Source organism: Triturus cristatus, chromosome 3_2 (genome assembly GCF_964204655.1).
Source record: "Triturus cristatus chromosome 3_2, aTriCri1.1, whole genome shotgun sequence".
Taxonomy (NCBI): domain Eukaryota; kingdom Metazoa; phylum Chordata; class Amphibia; order Caudata; family Salamandridae; genus Triturus; species Triturus cristatus.
In genome coordinates, this window is record NC_140584.1 from 988,512,060 (window position 1) to 988,527,644 (window position 15,585).

Consider the following 15,585-nt stretch of genomic DNA (forward strand, 5'->3'; position numbering starts at 1 on the left):
GCCCCACTATCTTTCTATGAGGCTACAGCATCATCATCCACATACAGCCCTCCGGTCATCTAACGCCAACTTACTATCGGTGCCAAGGATCAGATGAAAAAAGCGGGGAGGCACGTCATTCTCCTATCTTGCAACTCACGCATAGAACCAACTCCATTGCTGCAAGATCAGGGGGGAATAGCTCTTTAGGAAAGCTTTGAAAACGTGGCTATTCGATCAGGCCTCTGAGAGCTTTACTCAGTTGATGGTGTGAATAGATGTATTTTATTTAGCAACAGCACACACTTATAAGTAGCTGTTGCGCTTTATAAATTCTTGATTGATTGATTGATTGACGGCCACCAAAAAGGCCACTTTCTAAGACAAGAACTGTAGGTCATAGGAAGGGAGTGCATTGAAAGTTGGCCCAGAAGCTATAAGAAAACCATACTGAAGGTCAAAACAGGGACTATAGGCCTTCTCAGAATTACGACTCTCTTGAAGCCCTCCGTGAAGGCTTTAACAATAGGGTTTTTAAAAAGGGAAGAATGATCTCTGTTCTAGATATGTATGATGCAACTGCAGCAAAATGAAAATGGATGGATGTGTATGGCGATCCTGCTTGTAAAAGGGATCAGATCAGATGTCTTGCACAGAAGGTGACTATGTGCTTGTTAAGGCTTTAGTTGGCGCCATCTGGGGGATAGGGACTATACCTTTTTTTCCACAGCTCACAAGACATATGCCAGAATCGATCACTTCCTGGCCTCACCTACCTGTCTAGATGGGGTGGTTGACAATACTATTGAGCCCCGTTCCCTCTCCGATCATGCGCGTATCACTCTGACGCTCCGCATGCCTTCTTTCGCCTCTCAGGCTCCGGGCTGGTTCCTTCGCAACACCATGCTTCAGTCCCCCACAACAGTGAATGCAGTCCGGATGGTGCTTAAGGATTATCTAGCCCTTAACGACAATAGGGCGACTTAACTAACATAGTTGTGACAGGCCCTTAAGCTGGTCACCCGAGGAGAGCTCTTTGATCGCGCAGCGGCCAAGAACCAAATGCGGCGCGATAAAAGGGTGGCTCTTGAAAGGGTGGTTTCTCAGTTAGAAGCCACACATAAGAGGTCAGGCACCCTTAGGGTCTGGAGAGAGTTGGAGAAGCAGCTCTTACAGCTACGGCGATTAGACTTAGATCAGGCTCAATATGCTATGCTGCGCCTTAAGCATAGATTCTATGTGGGCAACAACCGGGCGCATCGTATGTTAGCGCACCGACTTCGCAGCAAGCAATATGCAGGCTTGGTACGAAATTCTCTGGGGGTGAGGTCAGGCACGCCGAGAGCATCGCTGCAGCTTTTCAGGCATTTTATGTCTCACTGTACTCCTCAGCGGATGGCTCGACCAGCCGACTGAAAGGATTATCTTAATGGTGCTGTCCTCACTCCCCTTCCTCCAGTCAAAGCTGAAGCCTTAGATAGAATAATAATAATAATAATATCCACATTTTTTAAGCGCGAACAATCACCCGTAAGGGTCTCTAGGCGCTGGGGGCCGTCGGGAAGATTAAGCAAGCTATTGCCCAGAGTCACATGGTGCTGGGCTAATCTGCTTCCGGCGCCGGGAATCGAACCGTGATCCCCAGATTCCGGAGTCAATCGCCCTGGCCGCGGCGCCACACCTCTTCCTCATAGGATAGGATAGGACCATCGGCGTGGAGGAGGTGATTGTGGCTATTACCCAACTGAAACCCTTGAAATCCGCTGGCCTGGACGGTTTGAGTGCCTCATTTTAAAAACATTCTGCTCCGATCTGGCACCTCTGCTTACGCAACTTTTCAATTCCTTCTCTAACATTGGCACTCTGTTGAAGTCTATGCTTGAGGCTTTCATTTTGATGATCTCCAAACCCGGTAAGGATCCAACGTAATGCGGGTTGGGTCTTCGAGACCCATCTCGCTGCTGAACATAGACGAGAAACTCTTCACAAGCGTCTTGGCACATCTTCTCAATCCCGTTATGCCTGGGCTTATTGATCCAGGTCAATCGGGCTTCATCCCCTCTTCCCAATGCAGAGATAATACCAAACGTATTTGCCATCAAATAGAGAAGGCACACCGGTCACGCAAAGAGGCGCTTCTGCTTTCTATCGACACGGAGAAAGCGTTCGACACGGTCCATTGGCCCTACCTTTGAGACCTTGATGCGTTTCGGCGTTGGTGAGAGGTTTGGGAAGTGGGTTTGGTGAATCTATATGCTTTTGTTTTGTTACTCGATTGAAATCTCAGTCACGCTAAGCACTTATACTGCTGATAACAATCCAAAACATTGAATGAACGCAGCCGACCTGGCTGGGTTGTAGGCGACAAGCTGTGTCCTTTATGTGTAGACTGTTAATAAACAGAATTGATCAAAAACACAGTTTTAAAACCCATAATATACATTAGGAGGAGAGTTGTAAAACTCTCTGGGTGACTGGGATACAACGGTTGGTTAAAAGAAGCACCCTGTTCAACGGTTACTCCCACCACAGTAAAGAAAATTTCCAGATATAACAGAACAAATAGAAGATGTGCATGTGTATTATTAGTCTATCGTATCTTTTTATATCCTGCATGTAAATCTTCGGTTCAAGCAACTCCTTATTCAAGCATGCTGCTTCACAAAAGAAGATACAGTGCTGCCAATCGCAAAAAAAAGAAAATCGCTGATATTACAGTAATTGCCCTTGACATATTGCAGAAGATCCGGATGGTTAGGGACTCAAATCTCTGGGTGATTATTCCACAGACCCTCATCAGAAGTCTGGGCAATCTCTAAGCACAAACAGTCTAATATCTTCCCCTCTAACAGAACAGGCCAAACTCCGGACTGAATATATCTAGAACCATCCATCTCATAACATGACAGCAGTATCAATAAATACCAACTTCCAACTCATGATGCAAAGCGGCATCCACCCACTCCTCGGCATGAGGCTCAGTACTGACTTATGACAAAGTTGATGCATTACTGCAATCCAGTATATGACAGAGCTCCAGGACAACATCACTTTGGTATTGAAAGAATTCCACCAGACTTTAGAAAAACTACAGATTATATTCAAATTGATGTGTAACACACCATAGCTTTCCAGGGACCAGGCTAAGTATATCTCCAAAACTTGACAATTCTTTGCTATGCCATTCCAACTTTGATACCATTGCCTTCTTTAACCTTATGCTGATCACTAAATTATTGAACTACTTCACCCCACACTTCAGAACAGCTCTTCCTATCTTTCAGCTATTAAAGCTGAAAGCTGATACGTCTTCCCATGCTCGCTCTGCACATAAAACTTCGCAAAACTTAAATTCTCTATTTTCTTGCAGCTTCCCCACAATCACTTTCCCATCTTACTCCATCTTGATTCCTCTCTTCTGTCTCACAATTTCCTTTTCAGCCTAAAATCTGTATCCTCTTTGATTTTACTCTTTTCTTCATCTAGCAAAACTCGACTGTTTCTCACTGTTATTACTTGCTTTGACTACTGGTTTGCACTTCTATGAACAATGCTATTTGCCTCCTTCCTGTCAATCTACTACCGGCCTCTTTCCACCTTTTACTCCAAATTGGCTTCAATTATGTCCAACCTCTACTTCTGGTTCTCGTGTATCATCATCAACTCTCTTTATTTCTGTCGAAAACCATGAAAGAGACAGCCATACAAGTCGTTGTTGCATGCTGGATAGAGAGACAACATACAAATGGATATTATAAACAAGTTACAATTAAAAGATGGCTGGGATTGACACAGTAAAAACACGTGTTTCATACATCATTGAAAGATAAATTTGGTTTGGCTTCCTGTTTTTCATGTCTCGTTCAGTTCTATTCTCTTTCCTGCTCTATTGCTTTGCTTCTCAAAGTCATTTGGTCTTCCCTTCTTCTCTTTGCACCCAGTCCCACTTTAAATAGTTTTCTCTTCTTACTCCTAAAATCTAGACCTCTTTCACAAAGAAAATCAGGATTGGAATATTGGTATGCATGCATGAATGTGAAGATTGCAGCCATAAACATGTTATTTGTGTAAACAAGAATACCTGGGGGCTATAATGCTGTAGATGTTACTAACTCATATTTTTTGCCCTATCGATTCGGTCTTCTGGGTCCTGTTCAGGGATCCTATTTTTATTTCCTTTCTCTCAAGTAAATAGCACCAAGTTACTTTTTTATGCTATACTATTTAATGTCTATGCTTATGATGGCTATTCCGATTTCATTTATTTTTTCATCCTGAATAATTGAGCTTATTTTGGAACGCCAGCCGCATATCATTCCATTTCAGATAAATAGATTGCCGATGTTTAACCTAAGGGACCCAACTGAGCCAGCCAAATGATTAAAGCGGAATCTCATTGAGACTACTTACGATTTGAAAATATAACTATGCATTTCCAGTTTCCAACATTCAATTTCAATGCCGATACAAGAAGGAAACAAAAAAAAAGAAAAGACCAGAAAATATTCCTCTTTAAGCCACTATTTACCAGCAACTGAGTTGCGCTTTGGACCACCTTGTCACATACAATATAAGGGTCTGTGCCCCAGCAATCATGACATTCAAACACAATGTAACCTACAGTCCGAAGAAATCATAGCATTTTATTGCCTGTCCTGCTCCCAGATCACATTTTCTGACAGTATTCCCATCATCATTTTTTGCACCCAAGATTAACACGTGAGAAGACAACTTGCCAGCGCACTATAACATTTTGAAATAAAATAAAACACACTATCTGCCCTGATTTAAAAAAATGCACTGGATCTGTTAGTGAGATGTGTAATTTAGCTGGCCCTCACACCGGGTCTAGGAGGACAGAAAGGCGTATTAAAAGAAACTTTAGGAAATGTCAAAACAATCTGGCTTGTTGACAAGTTTTGTGATAGCTGCTCAAATTGGACAATATAATTACATAACGTTCCGCCTTGCCAGAATATAGGATTGAGTACTAAACTGCATACAAAGCAACACATCACTTTTGCTTAAAGTGCTATAAATCTGGAGAAAATTTATGAAAAACGCTATTTTGTTGTTCACAGTTTAAAGCCTGAAAAAATATATATACATCCTTTTTTCCTTACCCATTTGTTTTTGTGATTGACCTTTGCTCCATGGGTTGCCAGGAAGAGTGAAGCTGCCTCATTTCCTGCACCGGCAGCCCTCTGAAGAAGACAATTTCCTATGGAGAAAATGTGATAACACACATCACTATGCAAGAACAAAGTATGCATGCTCTGTACATTCTATAAATATCATGTTAATCACGAATACTACATGCCATATAAACTAAAACTTCAAAAGAGCATTTTAAGATGAAACAGCTCAAAATTGTTAAATATTTAAATAGTTTCATGTACATAGTGGCTCTCCGATTACAGATGTTTAAAAAATTTGAAGACCAGTGCTCCATTCCAGCAATATTTTCTAATTTATGATGTTGATATTTAGGAAGTAGTCTGGCACCTCAGCCACCGCAACATTTTCTCTGTCCAACTGTTTTTGTAAAATATCATTTTATAACAGCCTTGCACACAAAATATCAATGAAGATTAGGACTACAACTTCACAGCTAGAAATCAGACCTGCTGGCATCCTAGTTTCAACACCTTGGCGCTACCCCAGATTTTTGTCTGGATAAAACAAGGAAAAGTCGCTTATGAATCTAGTTTTTGTTGATTTAAGAAACCTTACAGCATTCTTCACCTGTGTGCAGGAACCTAGAGCATATTTGCAAGACAACATTTTTTAATACATGCTGATAAAAAGGACTATTTTTAAATACAGCCAATTATAAAATAAAGTTTAGCACTGTAAAATACATTTGACTGAAAAACTCATGTTAATATTACATTTAAAACAGAACAGAATGTAGGAAAAGGTGCCCAAATGCATTCCCTTTTCATTTGAAAATTTTAATGCTGCTCCTTTACGGGAGCTAAACCTCGACTGCTACAGGATAATGTTGATTAGGCAGTTTGTTTTGTTGGAAGGATATCAATAATGATCTAATTAACTCTATGCTTCTGTTCTAATATGGTTTGTTTATTAATTCAACTTAGTTATCCATGATGGAGAAACAATATTACAAGTAAGAAGCTTTCTCATTTTCATAGTAGGATCTCCAATGATATTCATCAACACTAGAATTATTAAGAAAGTTCCATCCTCAACTCAAACCAAACAGTGATACATCAGGCAAACAAGTTAGGTAGCAAGGGTTGACCTATCAAAGTGTTCGTTATGGTGTTCAGAGACACTGTAATAATGTGTGGTAAAGGTGTTACCTGATCTCCAAGCGGCAACTCAGTTAATGGATTGTGAGAGCCACAGTATGTTTGTGGAATGGGCCTTTTGTGCTTTACAGGTAGCCTTTTCATAACTAGAACTTGCAGAATGTCCTATTTATGGCTGGTAACTGCTTTGAAGATAGTAAAACAAGAGAACAAGAGAAGATCAACGTAATCTGCAAATACCTTTCAGTCTTGCTTCTTTCGTTAGTCTTGTCGAAAAATATTTTAAGGCCCTATTAATATTTAAGAAATGCAGCAATCTTTTTGTTGAAGAGGTCAGATCACAGAAGAGACTGTTAGAGATTGTTTATTGTAAATGTCCAGAGTTCACTCCAACACAGGGACCATATCTAGGAGGGTATCTTCCTGAAGTCCAAAAGCATTAGTGTTTAATAATAATTGCACTCTAAGTATATATCCCTAAACCCAATTAAAGGTATTTGTGGGAAGAGAAGCAACTTGAATTTCCATCACTGAGCATCTCTACTTGTTTAACAGGTGGGTGTCGCACCTTTCCTACCACCATTTTCTGAATTAAACTGTGAACTTCCTGAACCAGTTAGTTCAGTAGAAATATTTTGATGTTCTAAATTGGATATTGTGCTAAGGTTCCAATGTCTGAAGTTTGCACTTATTTTTTTAGAATATCTAGCACTAGTATTCTGCAATCCTAGATACTCTTATCCAGGACTCTGAGAAACAATTTTTTTCTTCACCACGTCTACTAATTATACACTTTAAGCTTCCATCTTCGTCTTCCAGGATGTACTCATTTGAAGGAACTGCACAGCAAGTGAAATTCTGAATTTTATGTCGATGATCAAGACTCATAAGTGAGTCTCAATCTTGAGGACAGCCTCATAACCAAGCACACACCATAAAAGTTCTAGAAAGACAAATTCAGAATTTTATGTTGGTGATCAGGACTACAATGTGACTTTCCACCTTTAGAAATGCCTCAAAGCTGTGCTGTACCCACAGACATGAAGTGAGAGTCAGCCTAGCATTTTGCAGAACTGAGGAAATTATCTATAGTGAACATTTCCTCTTTTTCTCTACAATGTTCTCTTTGAACTATATGCAATAAGTCTGCAAAGAGGTTACACCAAGTCCTAATTAGTTCATTTATTATGGATGAGGGCTGAAAAATTGCTGCTTCAACAGATACTTCCACAGTCAGCCATTTCTTACCCAGCGAATTCAAATGCCAGCTCTCCTCACCTAGGGAAAGATCAACTGAATCTCTAATGCACAGCAAAGATGATCACAGAATCTCCAGATGTATTCTTTCACAGAAATACGAAATTCAGACTTTCTTTTCGAGTCCCCATCTCATTGGTTTGACAGATGTCAGTGCACAGAACAGAAATTCAGTCAGGCTTCAACACTGCACTATTTGTTACCACATAAATGATTTCGACCACCAGAGAAATCCATGGAGGGCTCAGGTGATTGAAGAAAATATGTTCTACACTCCAAAATAGTGCCATAGTTTGACACTTTATCTATCATAACTAGCCTGATATGTCTCCTCTATACCTGGGCCATTTTGCCTCATAGCTGGCAAGATGGCCCACTAACATAATGCTTGGGGCCGGCAACTCCAGTGGATTGACGGTCACAAGCCTAAAAATCCGATAAGGCAGTATCTGCCCTTCACACATCTTAGGTTGGTAACTTAAGTACCATTTAATTGGGCAATAATAACAACACTGGTTATTGAGAGCACCTAGAAATGGCAAATGTCTGGCAAGAAGCAGTACTTTAAAAAACAAGTGGCTTGGTTCCCTATAGAGCCTCTTTTCAGGACATGGTTGAGGAGTTGTTGCAGATTGTCACAACAGTAGCTTAGGTGCAAGAGGAGGATGCTGCTCCTCCTGAAGGGGTAGACGCTGGACATTTGAGACCTCCTGGGAAATCCTCTATGCCTAGATGAAGGACTCATATTTGTTTTTCCTTTTTTTGATTTCACACTCCCCAAAATCTGTAGCCTTGATGATGAGGCTTACCTTAACACTGAACAACGTTGAGACCTACCAATCTCACAGCCCTCGATATCAAAGAAAACCATAACAATGGTAAGTGGCTCAACTTTAAAGAGGTTGCTAGAAAGGTGTTTGGACTCAAACAGGAAAAGTAGGGATGGTGCAGTTTTTCTGAGGGGGCCCATGAGTGTGCCCTGAGAAGTCCAGAGGTGTCAGTCTCACCTCCTATCACACTTTGGCTGAGACAGACACTGAAGTGCAAGTCTCTTTTCCAAGAAGAAAGAGTAAAACTCTGTTATACTTTGCCTGCTTTTCTTCTCCCTCCTTTGAGGCATCTTTTGACATATGTCACAATTCTTGTGGTATTTGTGTTTGAGAATGCCTGACAAACTACACAATCTGTTAGTTCATTTGTCCAAGACTTTGTAGCACCACTGGAAGAATACTCCTCTAAAAAAGCAGACAGTGACTAAAAGAACAGTTGAGTAACATAATAGAAAAATAAAAGTACCTACAACCGAAAAAAGTGAAACACAACCACTATCCAATGACATAGCACAAAGCCAATACATTTGCTTCTAAAAGGTCTAAAAGGTCCAACAACAGAAAAAAAGGCTAAAAAAGGAAGATATGCGTCTAAGAATCATTGCTCCAAACACTAAAATTAACTACTTACCTAATGCTGCTATACATTCTGAGACAATGAAGCTCCTAGATTCCCTACTTCAATTGTCCCCTGAAAAGGTGAATGTTAACTTGAGAAATTGTCAAGCTCGCTTTTCTATTCTTGAAACAAAATTAAAGGTAGTTTTCAGCTAAAAGCATTTCACAGTGTTAAACTATGAATTTGCTCAGTGGGCATGCACTCATGAAATTATTTATATATATGAAAATGTGCCCCGAGAACCCATACCTAAGTAGAGATTTTCAGATATTTGTGACTGTCAAAGAAGATTTCTTGAAGGAGAAGTTTGTTTCATTACAAAATTAAAATTTAATATGAAGGAATAACTAAATAAATGCAGTATATCTACTAATGCAATAGAGTTTAACCTTCTTAAGCACTGTACTAGTCCATTTGAGCTTGCAAGCCATTTAAGTACAAGCCTGAAATTTCTTGGTAACTCAGGACTCACATCAGAATCCCACCTTGACAAAGTGAAAATAAAATAGTATCTTATTACACAGGATGTTCAAGTTCAGTGTGCTATTACCAGCAACACTACATGGACTATTGATGCAGCCTTCCAAGCACCAGTCGCATAGTTTGTACCAAACCATGAGCAGTCTTCTAGATGAGGTCCAGTCAGCAAGGCTAATCAGTGAGATGCAGTAGAAAAGGTCAATGGTGAGTAGTCTGAAAACCAAGAACTACAACTCTGGATGACAATACCTAGACTATCAATGGGTTCAGTCTGCCCGACTTACTCTAGATGGTAGTCGCTGTGCGGGTATTGCAGAAGGAAGACTCAACATTATTTTAATTAAGTAAGACATCATGAGAACCAGCTGATTATAGAGAACTATAGAAAGTGGTTATTTTGCATTTGTACCTTGGAAAAAGCAAATTAACATAAGTGTTCCATTTACGCTGTAATCACAACATGCAAATCATGTGCCTTAACATGAATACAAACCTCAAGTTTACCTGTTACTGTGTCAGGTGCATCTGTGTTGCTGCCCCGTTTGATAAGTCTTGCTGCAAAGCTATTCTCATCAAATGAGGTTCCATTCACTACAGGGACATCGTCAAAGGGGTTCACAGACTGGTCAGAAGATACTGTGATATACTGAACTGCAAGCCACAGAGCAGTGCTTCCTTCATGATCCTTCAGTTCTAAATCTAGTCTAACACAAATTAATTATGAATTGGTAAATCATATATGCAGGCTGTATATATTTTTGTTGTTCAAACACCAGCAACACTCCCTGCTAGGGATCAAAGAAACAGGGATCAAAGTACAAGGGGTCATACTCAATTTTATTTCAAGTCTATGTCCCATCACACAATGTAATGCATAATATTACATTTGATCATATAATCTTATTCTCATCATAAAACTGCTTGTACTCCTTTAGGACTTATGCTAATTTTCCTAGCTCAACTACAAATAATCTGTAGGTCTCGTTCTTAGGGCTACATTAATTGCAAGCTTGAGATGCAGTAGGTAGTATGTGATAATGTTTTGTAAAGGAAAGGTTTAAAATAACACAAATCTAGAGTATAACAAAAAGGAAAAAGCTGATTATCAGTGTAAATAGGCATGGTAGTCTACAGCGTCTCCAGATTTTCTTTTATCCTCTGATATGCCTTACATTTGAACTGCCAAAGGTAGGGTAGTACCATAACTATGCCTCGGAGCGAGGATCTGGCACTACCCTGTTGCTTCTTTAAATGCTGAATAGTCTTCAGCATCTACACAAAACCAGTCAAATACACTGTTCAAGGGCAAGAGTTAGCTGTATAATGAATTGGGGAGAGGATGTAGCCTGACAGCTAGAGCAGAGCGGTCGGCCTCGAAGCTGGGGAACCTGGTTCGAGTCTCAGCAACAACGCTCAACATCCTGTGATTCCGGGCAAATCACTTAATCTCCTCGTGCCTAACAAAAATGAATGTGTCAGTCTGTAACGAAACTGGTGCTCATGTAAAGCGCTCTGATACCTAATGTCCTCCGGTCTAGTTCGCGCTATATAAAACTCTTTATAAAAATAAAAAAAGAAAAAAGAAAGAAAAAGAAAAATGACACTTCTGCAGAAGAGTAATGTTTCTAAGGCCTCTCCTAATGTGTTTAAAAAGAGCAGACTATAACCATTTACTCTACCAATACCTATATAAAGGATAAGGGGAAAAAAACTGAAATTGAGTCATGGTCTGATATCACTTTGCACTACAGTTACGTCCAAAGGTAGCAAATCCAATCTATACCTGCTGAATATTGCAAATGGAACAGGATGGCATGTATCCTTTCATAATTTATGTTTAGTATAGAATATTTTTACTTAATGCTATTTTCAGCAGTCTCTCATGCTTTTAAGCCACCAGCAGGACCGAGTTACATTTATTAAGCAGTGCATGATTGGCCCAAATGTCTGAAAAGTCCACTACACTCAAGGTGATTCTACATAGGTTACACAGGAGTCTAGTGTCCTTTTCATTGCTAATAGTTCACAAAGTGCTTCAAGACACCAGCATGATGATGCATTACTTCATTTCCTGCCCCCACCAACTTAACTGTGTAGTTTTGTTTGGTAGTTCATACGCCAAATGTCCTACTTTATTTGGAGTGAGATAATAAACACTCTTTACAGTTACTTGTGGTAATCTTTCTCTTTATTTAACTATAGATAATTAGAAAAGCCCAAGAGAGAGCTGCTGTAAAGTAAAAGTTACCTACCTTCGGTAACGATGTATCTGGTAGAGACGATTTTAGCCGCAGATTCCTTAACGTAGAAATATCCCCAGGCGTAAGACTGGATCCGTAATTTATTTTGCCACAGCATCTCTGCGCGCCGGGGCGCTGATGTCGGTTTTCTTCTGAGAACTTTTCCGCGCCACAACGCGGAGCCATCACAAACAAAACTGTGAGAGTATGGGAACAGTGTGCGACCAAATCAGTGAAACAGAAAGGGAAGAAGCGAATGGTGAGGAACAGCACCATTAGGGACAGTGCCAAGCACTGCGTAACTGAAAGTCATGGAAAGGAAAGAGCAGAGCACCGCTATGAGAAACAACCCTGCAAAGCGAAGGTGATATCCTCCCTGGAAGCAGAAAAAACATGTGAAAAATGTTGTGGCAGATGTCAGAAAGTCTGCAACCACAATCTATGACAGTGAAGGGCAACAAGTCCAGTACAGATGAATAACGACAATCACCCCAAGACAACACTATCAAGGAGTGTCGTATCCCTGTAAAAAGCTAAGGGCTGAGACACAGCCAAGAGACCCCAACCCAGAGGATTGCAGAGGAGTCCAAAACCCCAAGCAATGAAAAAAGGGAGAGGAATATGAGTAGGCCCCACATTGGAAGAACCAGGGTGCAGAGATGCAAAAGTACACATGAACCTACCGTCCAATTACCAGAAAAGAAGGAGTGGAACAAATAAACAGAACGAAGCATCCCGCCAGGGAGGAAGAGAAAGAGAGCACCCGCAGAAGACAAATGCCACCCGAAGGGAGGCGAGTGCAGAAGACCAAGCTGAAGGGCCTCGCAGTACAGGGAGGAAGGGTGGGCCGTGAAGGAATCTGCGGCTAGAATCGTTTCTACCAGATACATCGTTACCGAAGGTAGGTAACTTGTACATCTGATAGAGACTACTAGCCGCAGATTCCTTAATGTAGAATAGATACCCCAGCCATACCCAGAGGGGAGGAGGGCTGCGAGAGAACCTCACCAGCTTGGAAGAACACAGGGCCCCAACGGGGGATGTGTCATGGGGACAGGAAGGACGGCCCAGCCCCTTCCAAGCAGAAGTAAGCAAGAACAAGGAGAAGGGAAGGCCAAGATACCACAAGCCTACCCGAGGAGCAAAGGGCGTCCGCCAGAAAACCCGGAGGGACAGACCTCACCAAGCGTGTACCAAAGGAAGAAAAGAACCACCCGCAAATCCAAGGAGAAGAGGAGGAACGCCCCAGGAGAACACAGACAGCGAAGGGAACAGCTGAACGGGAGTCAGCCCCGAGGCAGGGAACAAGGCAGGAACGGTCCCACAGCCGACAAGCGCAGACATGAGAAGGAAGACACAGATGCGCAAAGCTCCAGCAAAGCAAGGGACAGGAGCACACGGTTACATGCCGAGGCCCCCGGAGGTGGACCATAACTACCAGGCGTGCGCAGCAAACAGCTGGTAAATACTATGAAGTAGCGTGCCCAGAACAAGCAAAGCGCAAGACAAAGACAGAGGCAAGGGTACCCCAGAACAAGCCCTAGAGAATGACCGTCCCAGTCGCACCACCCGGCCCACGAAGAGAAGTGGGACCGGCCAGATGATAAAGAGGAGAAGAACCCCCCAAGAAGCAGGCGTCGGGGGAGGTGGGGGGGGGGGGGGTGGCGGGGGGTGTATCGAAGCAGCCCCTGGGAAGTGAGACCTATGTAGTACAGACCGAAAGCAGGCAATCAGAATACATGAGAACACCAGGAATAACCTAGCCCCCCTGGAACACAAGGCAGAGGCCCAGGCCGAAACGTCGGATAACAAGGTGGAAACACCCAGACACGACGCCGTAGACGGCATGACAAAAGTCGGTCAGGCGATCCAGAGGCTGAAGAGGGAAGGCAAAACGCACAGAAGCAGATATCCCGCAGGAACAAGGGGCAAAATGGAAGACAGGCAAGCCCTGTAGAGGAAGGATAGACACACCATTGGATACTGAGCGGGACAGAACCTGGAGCAGCGCAAGCTGCGCTAAGGTTGAAGAAAAAGAGAGACCGCACCAATCGGTATACAGTGACGCCAGGAAAACACGAGGAACCCGACGAGAGATCCACACCCGCCCAGCTTAGGACAGAGATATAGCCAACACGTACCCCACCTAGGGTACGATACGTCCCCAAAAACAGGGGAACACCTCTTAGGGAAACCCGCAGCATAGGTCAAGAACATAAAAGACCTGTGGATAACACCACAAGCGGCTTACCAATCAGCCAAAAAATACACAAATGGGCCAACCCGAGGACCTATTCGGCTTCATTAACAGCCATAAATCACTCACCATAAAAGCTGAAGGGCTGAACCAGCAGCCAAAAGAACAGAGGGGCTAACTTAAGGACCCTGAAGGCATTCCAAGCCATACACAGCACAGAGACGGGCCACCCGAAACACAAGGCCCCAAAGAGAAAGGTGGGATAAACGCCTCCCAGAAGACACCTGAGGACCGACAAGCCGAAGCTTACGGAGGGGAAGGAGGACGGAGCTCCGCAAGGAGTCGTTGAATAGCAGAGTCCGAGTGGGTGTTAAACAGCAGAATCCCATCAAAAGGCAGGTCAACAAGACGCTCCTGAATATTCTCCAGAAAGACGCAATCCCGCAACCAAGCATGGTGGAGGAGGGCCAGAGAACTCGCCATAGCGCGGGCGAGAGAATCAGAGACATCCAAGGCCAAACGGAGAATAAATGCAGCTAACTCCCGACAATCCCACACATGGTGCCGCACATCAGCGCGGGCACCTTCGTGGGAGGTATGAGACAGAAGGGAATCCGCGGAATCCCACAGGTCGGAAGTAGCCCTGGCCAACACACAAAGTGTTTTGAGCGCGCGCAGAGCAGCACTAGTGGAAGCGAAAAAGCTACGCCCCCAGGAGTCCAACCACCGGGTCTCCTGTGACAGAGGGAGCAACACCGAAGGCAAGGAAGGAAAAGCAGTCTGCAGGACAGGGCCTTGGGCAGATGGGTGGGGAAAAAGGCAGACTGGATTGGATGAGGCACCGGATCCCCAGTAGCAGGACGCCCCCAGGCTCCCAGACGAGAGACTGATGGAGCGAAGCTTCAAATGGGAGAAGCGGCTCCCCTCCACCAGAGCCCTGGTGGAGAACCTCCAACAAGTGGTCCATTGGGAGTGGAGCGACCGGGTTGTCCAATTGCAAAATGCCGGTGGCTGTGGAGATAGCCCGGACAAAGGCTACACTCGCCTCCCTAGGGCGTCGTGGGGGGGAAAGCAACTCTTCAGTGGGCAAAGGCTGCAAACTAAGCCGCCCGACCCGTGCCCTGCTGAAGGAAGAAAAGGCCAGCCCCTGTACGATGGAAGACCCAAGGACGAGTGAGGGGCCTAAGGTGTCTCCGGGGAAGGCGGAGAAACCTGCGGGGCAGTCAACTGCAAGGTGCGGAAGAGCGGGTCCTGGGGCTGTGGACGCGGAGACGGCGTAGAACCCGCCCTGGAAGCTGCCGGGGACAATGCAACGATGCGGCGTCCAGTCTCCGGTGAAGAGGAGACAAGGAGACGACAATCCTCCGGAGAGGAAGGGACATCTGGAGAAGAGTCGAAGATCCGACGTTGGGATGGCGCTGGGGAGTCCGCCACGGGCACCGGTGTGTCCTCAATCAGTGCCGAAGTGTCCACCAGGGGTTCCAAGTCGACTTCCACCACCACGTGCCTCTTCAGAGAAGGGGGCGGGGTCGGAGCCGAAGCGGCCAATGAACGGCGCCGGCTCGACCTCCGACGAGGCAGCCGCCTGCGTACAGGACCGAGAGGGGCTCGGGGAGGCGCCCCGGGTCCAGGCCTCCACCGGCTGCGCCGCCAGGGCCGGGGAGGAAAGCCGTCAACGCCGGACAGGCGTCGGCTCAGCCTCCAGTAA

At 44.0% G+C, this 15,585-nt stretch overlaps 1 protein-coding gene across 3 annotated transcripts in view; it reads right to left on the reverse strand.

The window, feature by feature from the left end:
- Positions 1–15,585, reverse strand: part of ANKFY1 (ankyrin repeat and FYVE domain containing 1) — a 506,490-nt gene that overhangs the window by 178,895 nt on the left and 312,010 nt on the right. For all 3 annotated transcript variants that reach the window (XM_085649582.1, XM_085649583.1, XM_085649584.1), the window contains exons 10-11: positions 9,945–10,144; positions 5,103–5,200 (exon numbers count right to left, since the gene is read on the reverse strand). In XM_085649582.1, the coding sequence (XP_085505708.1) occupies positions 5,103–5,200; positions 9,945–10,144 (298 nt within the window). The remainder of the gene's footprint in view (positions 1–5,102; positions 5,201–9,944; positions 10,145–15,585) is intronic.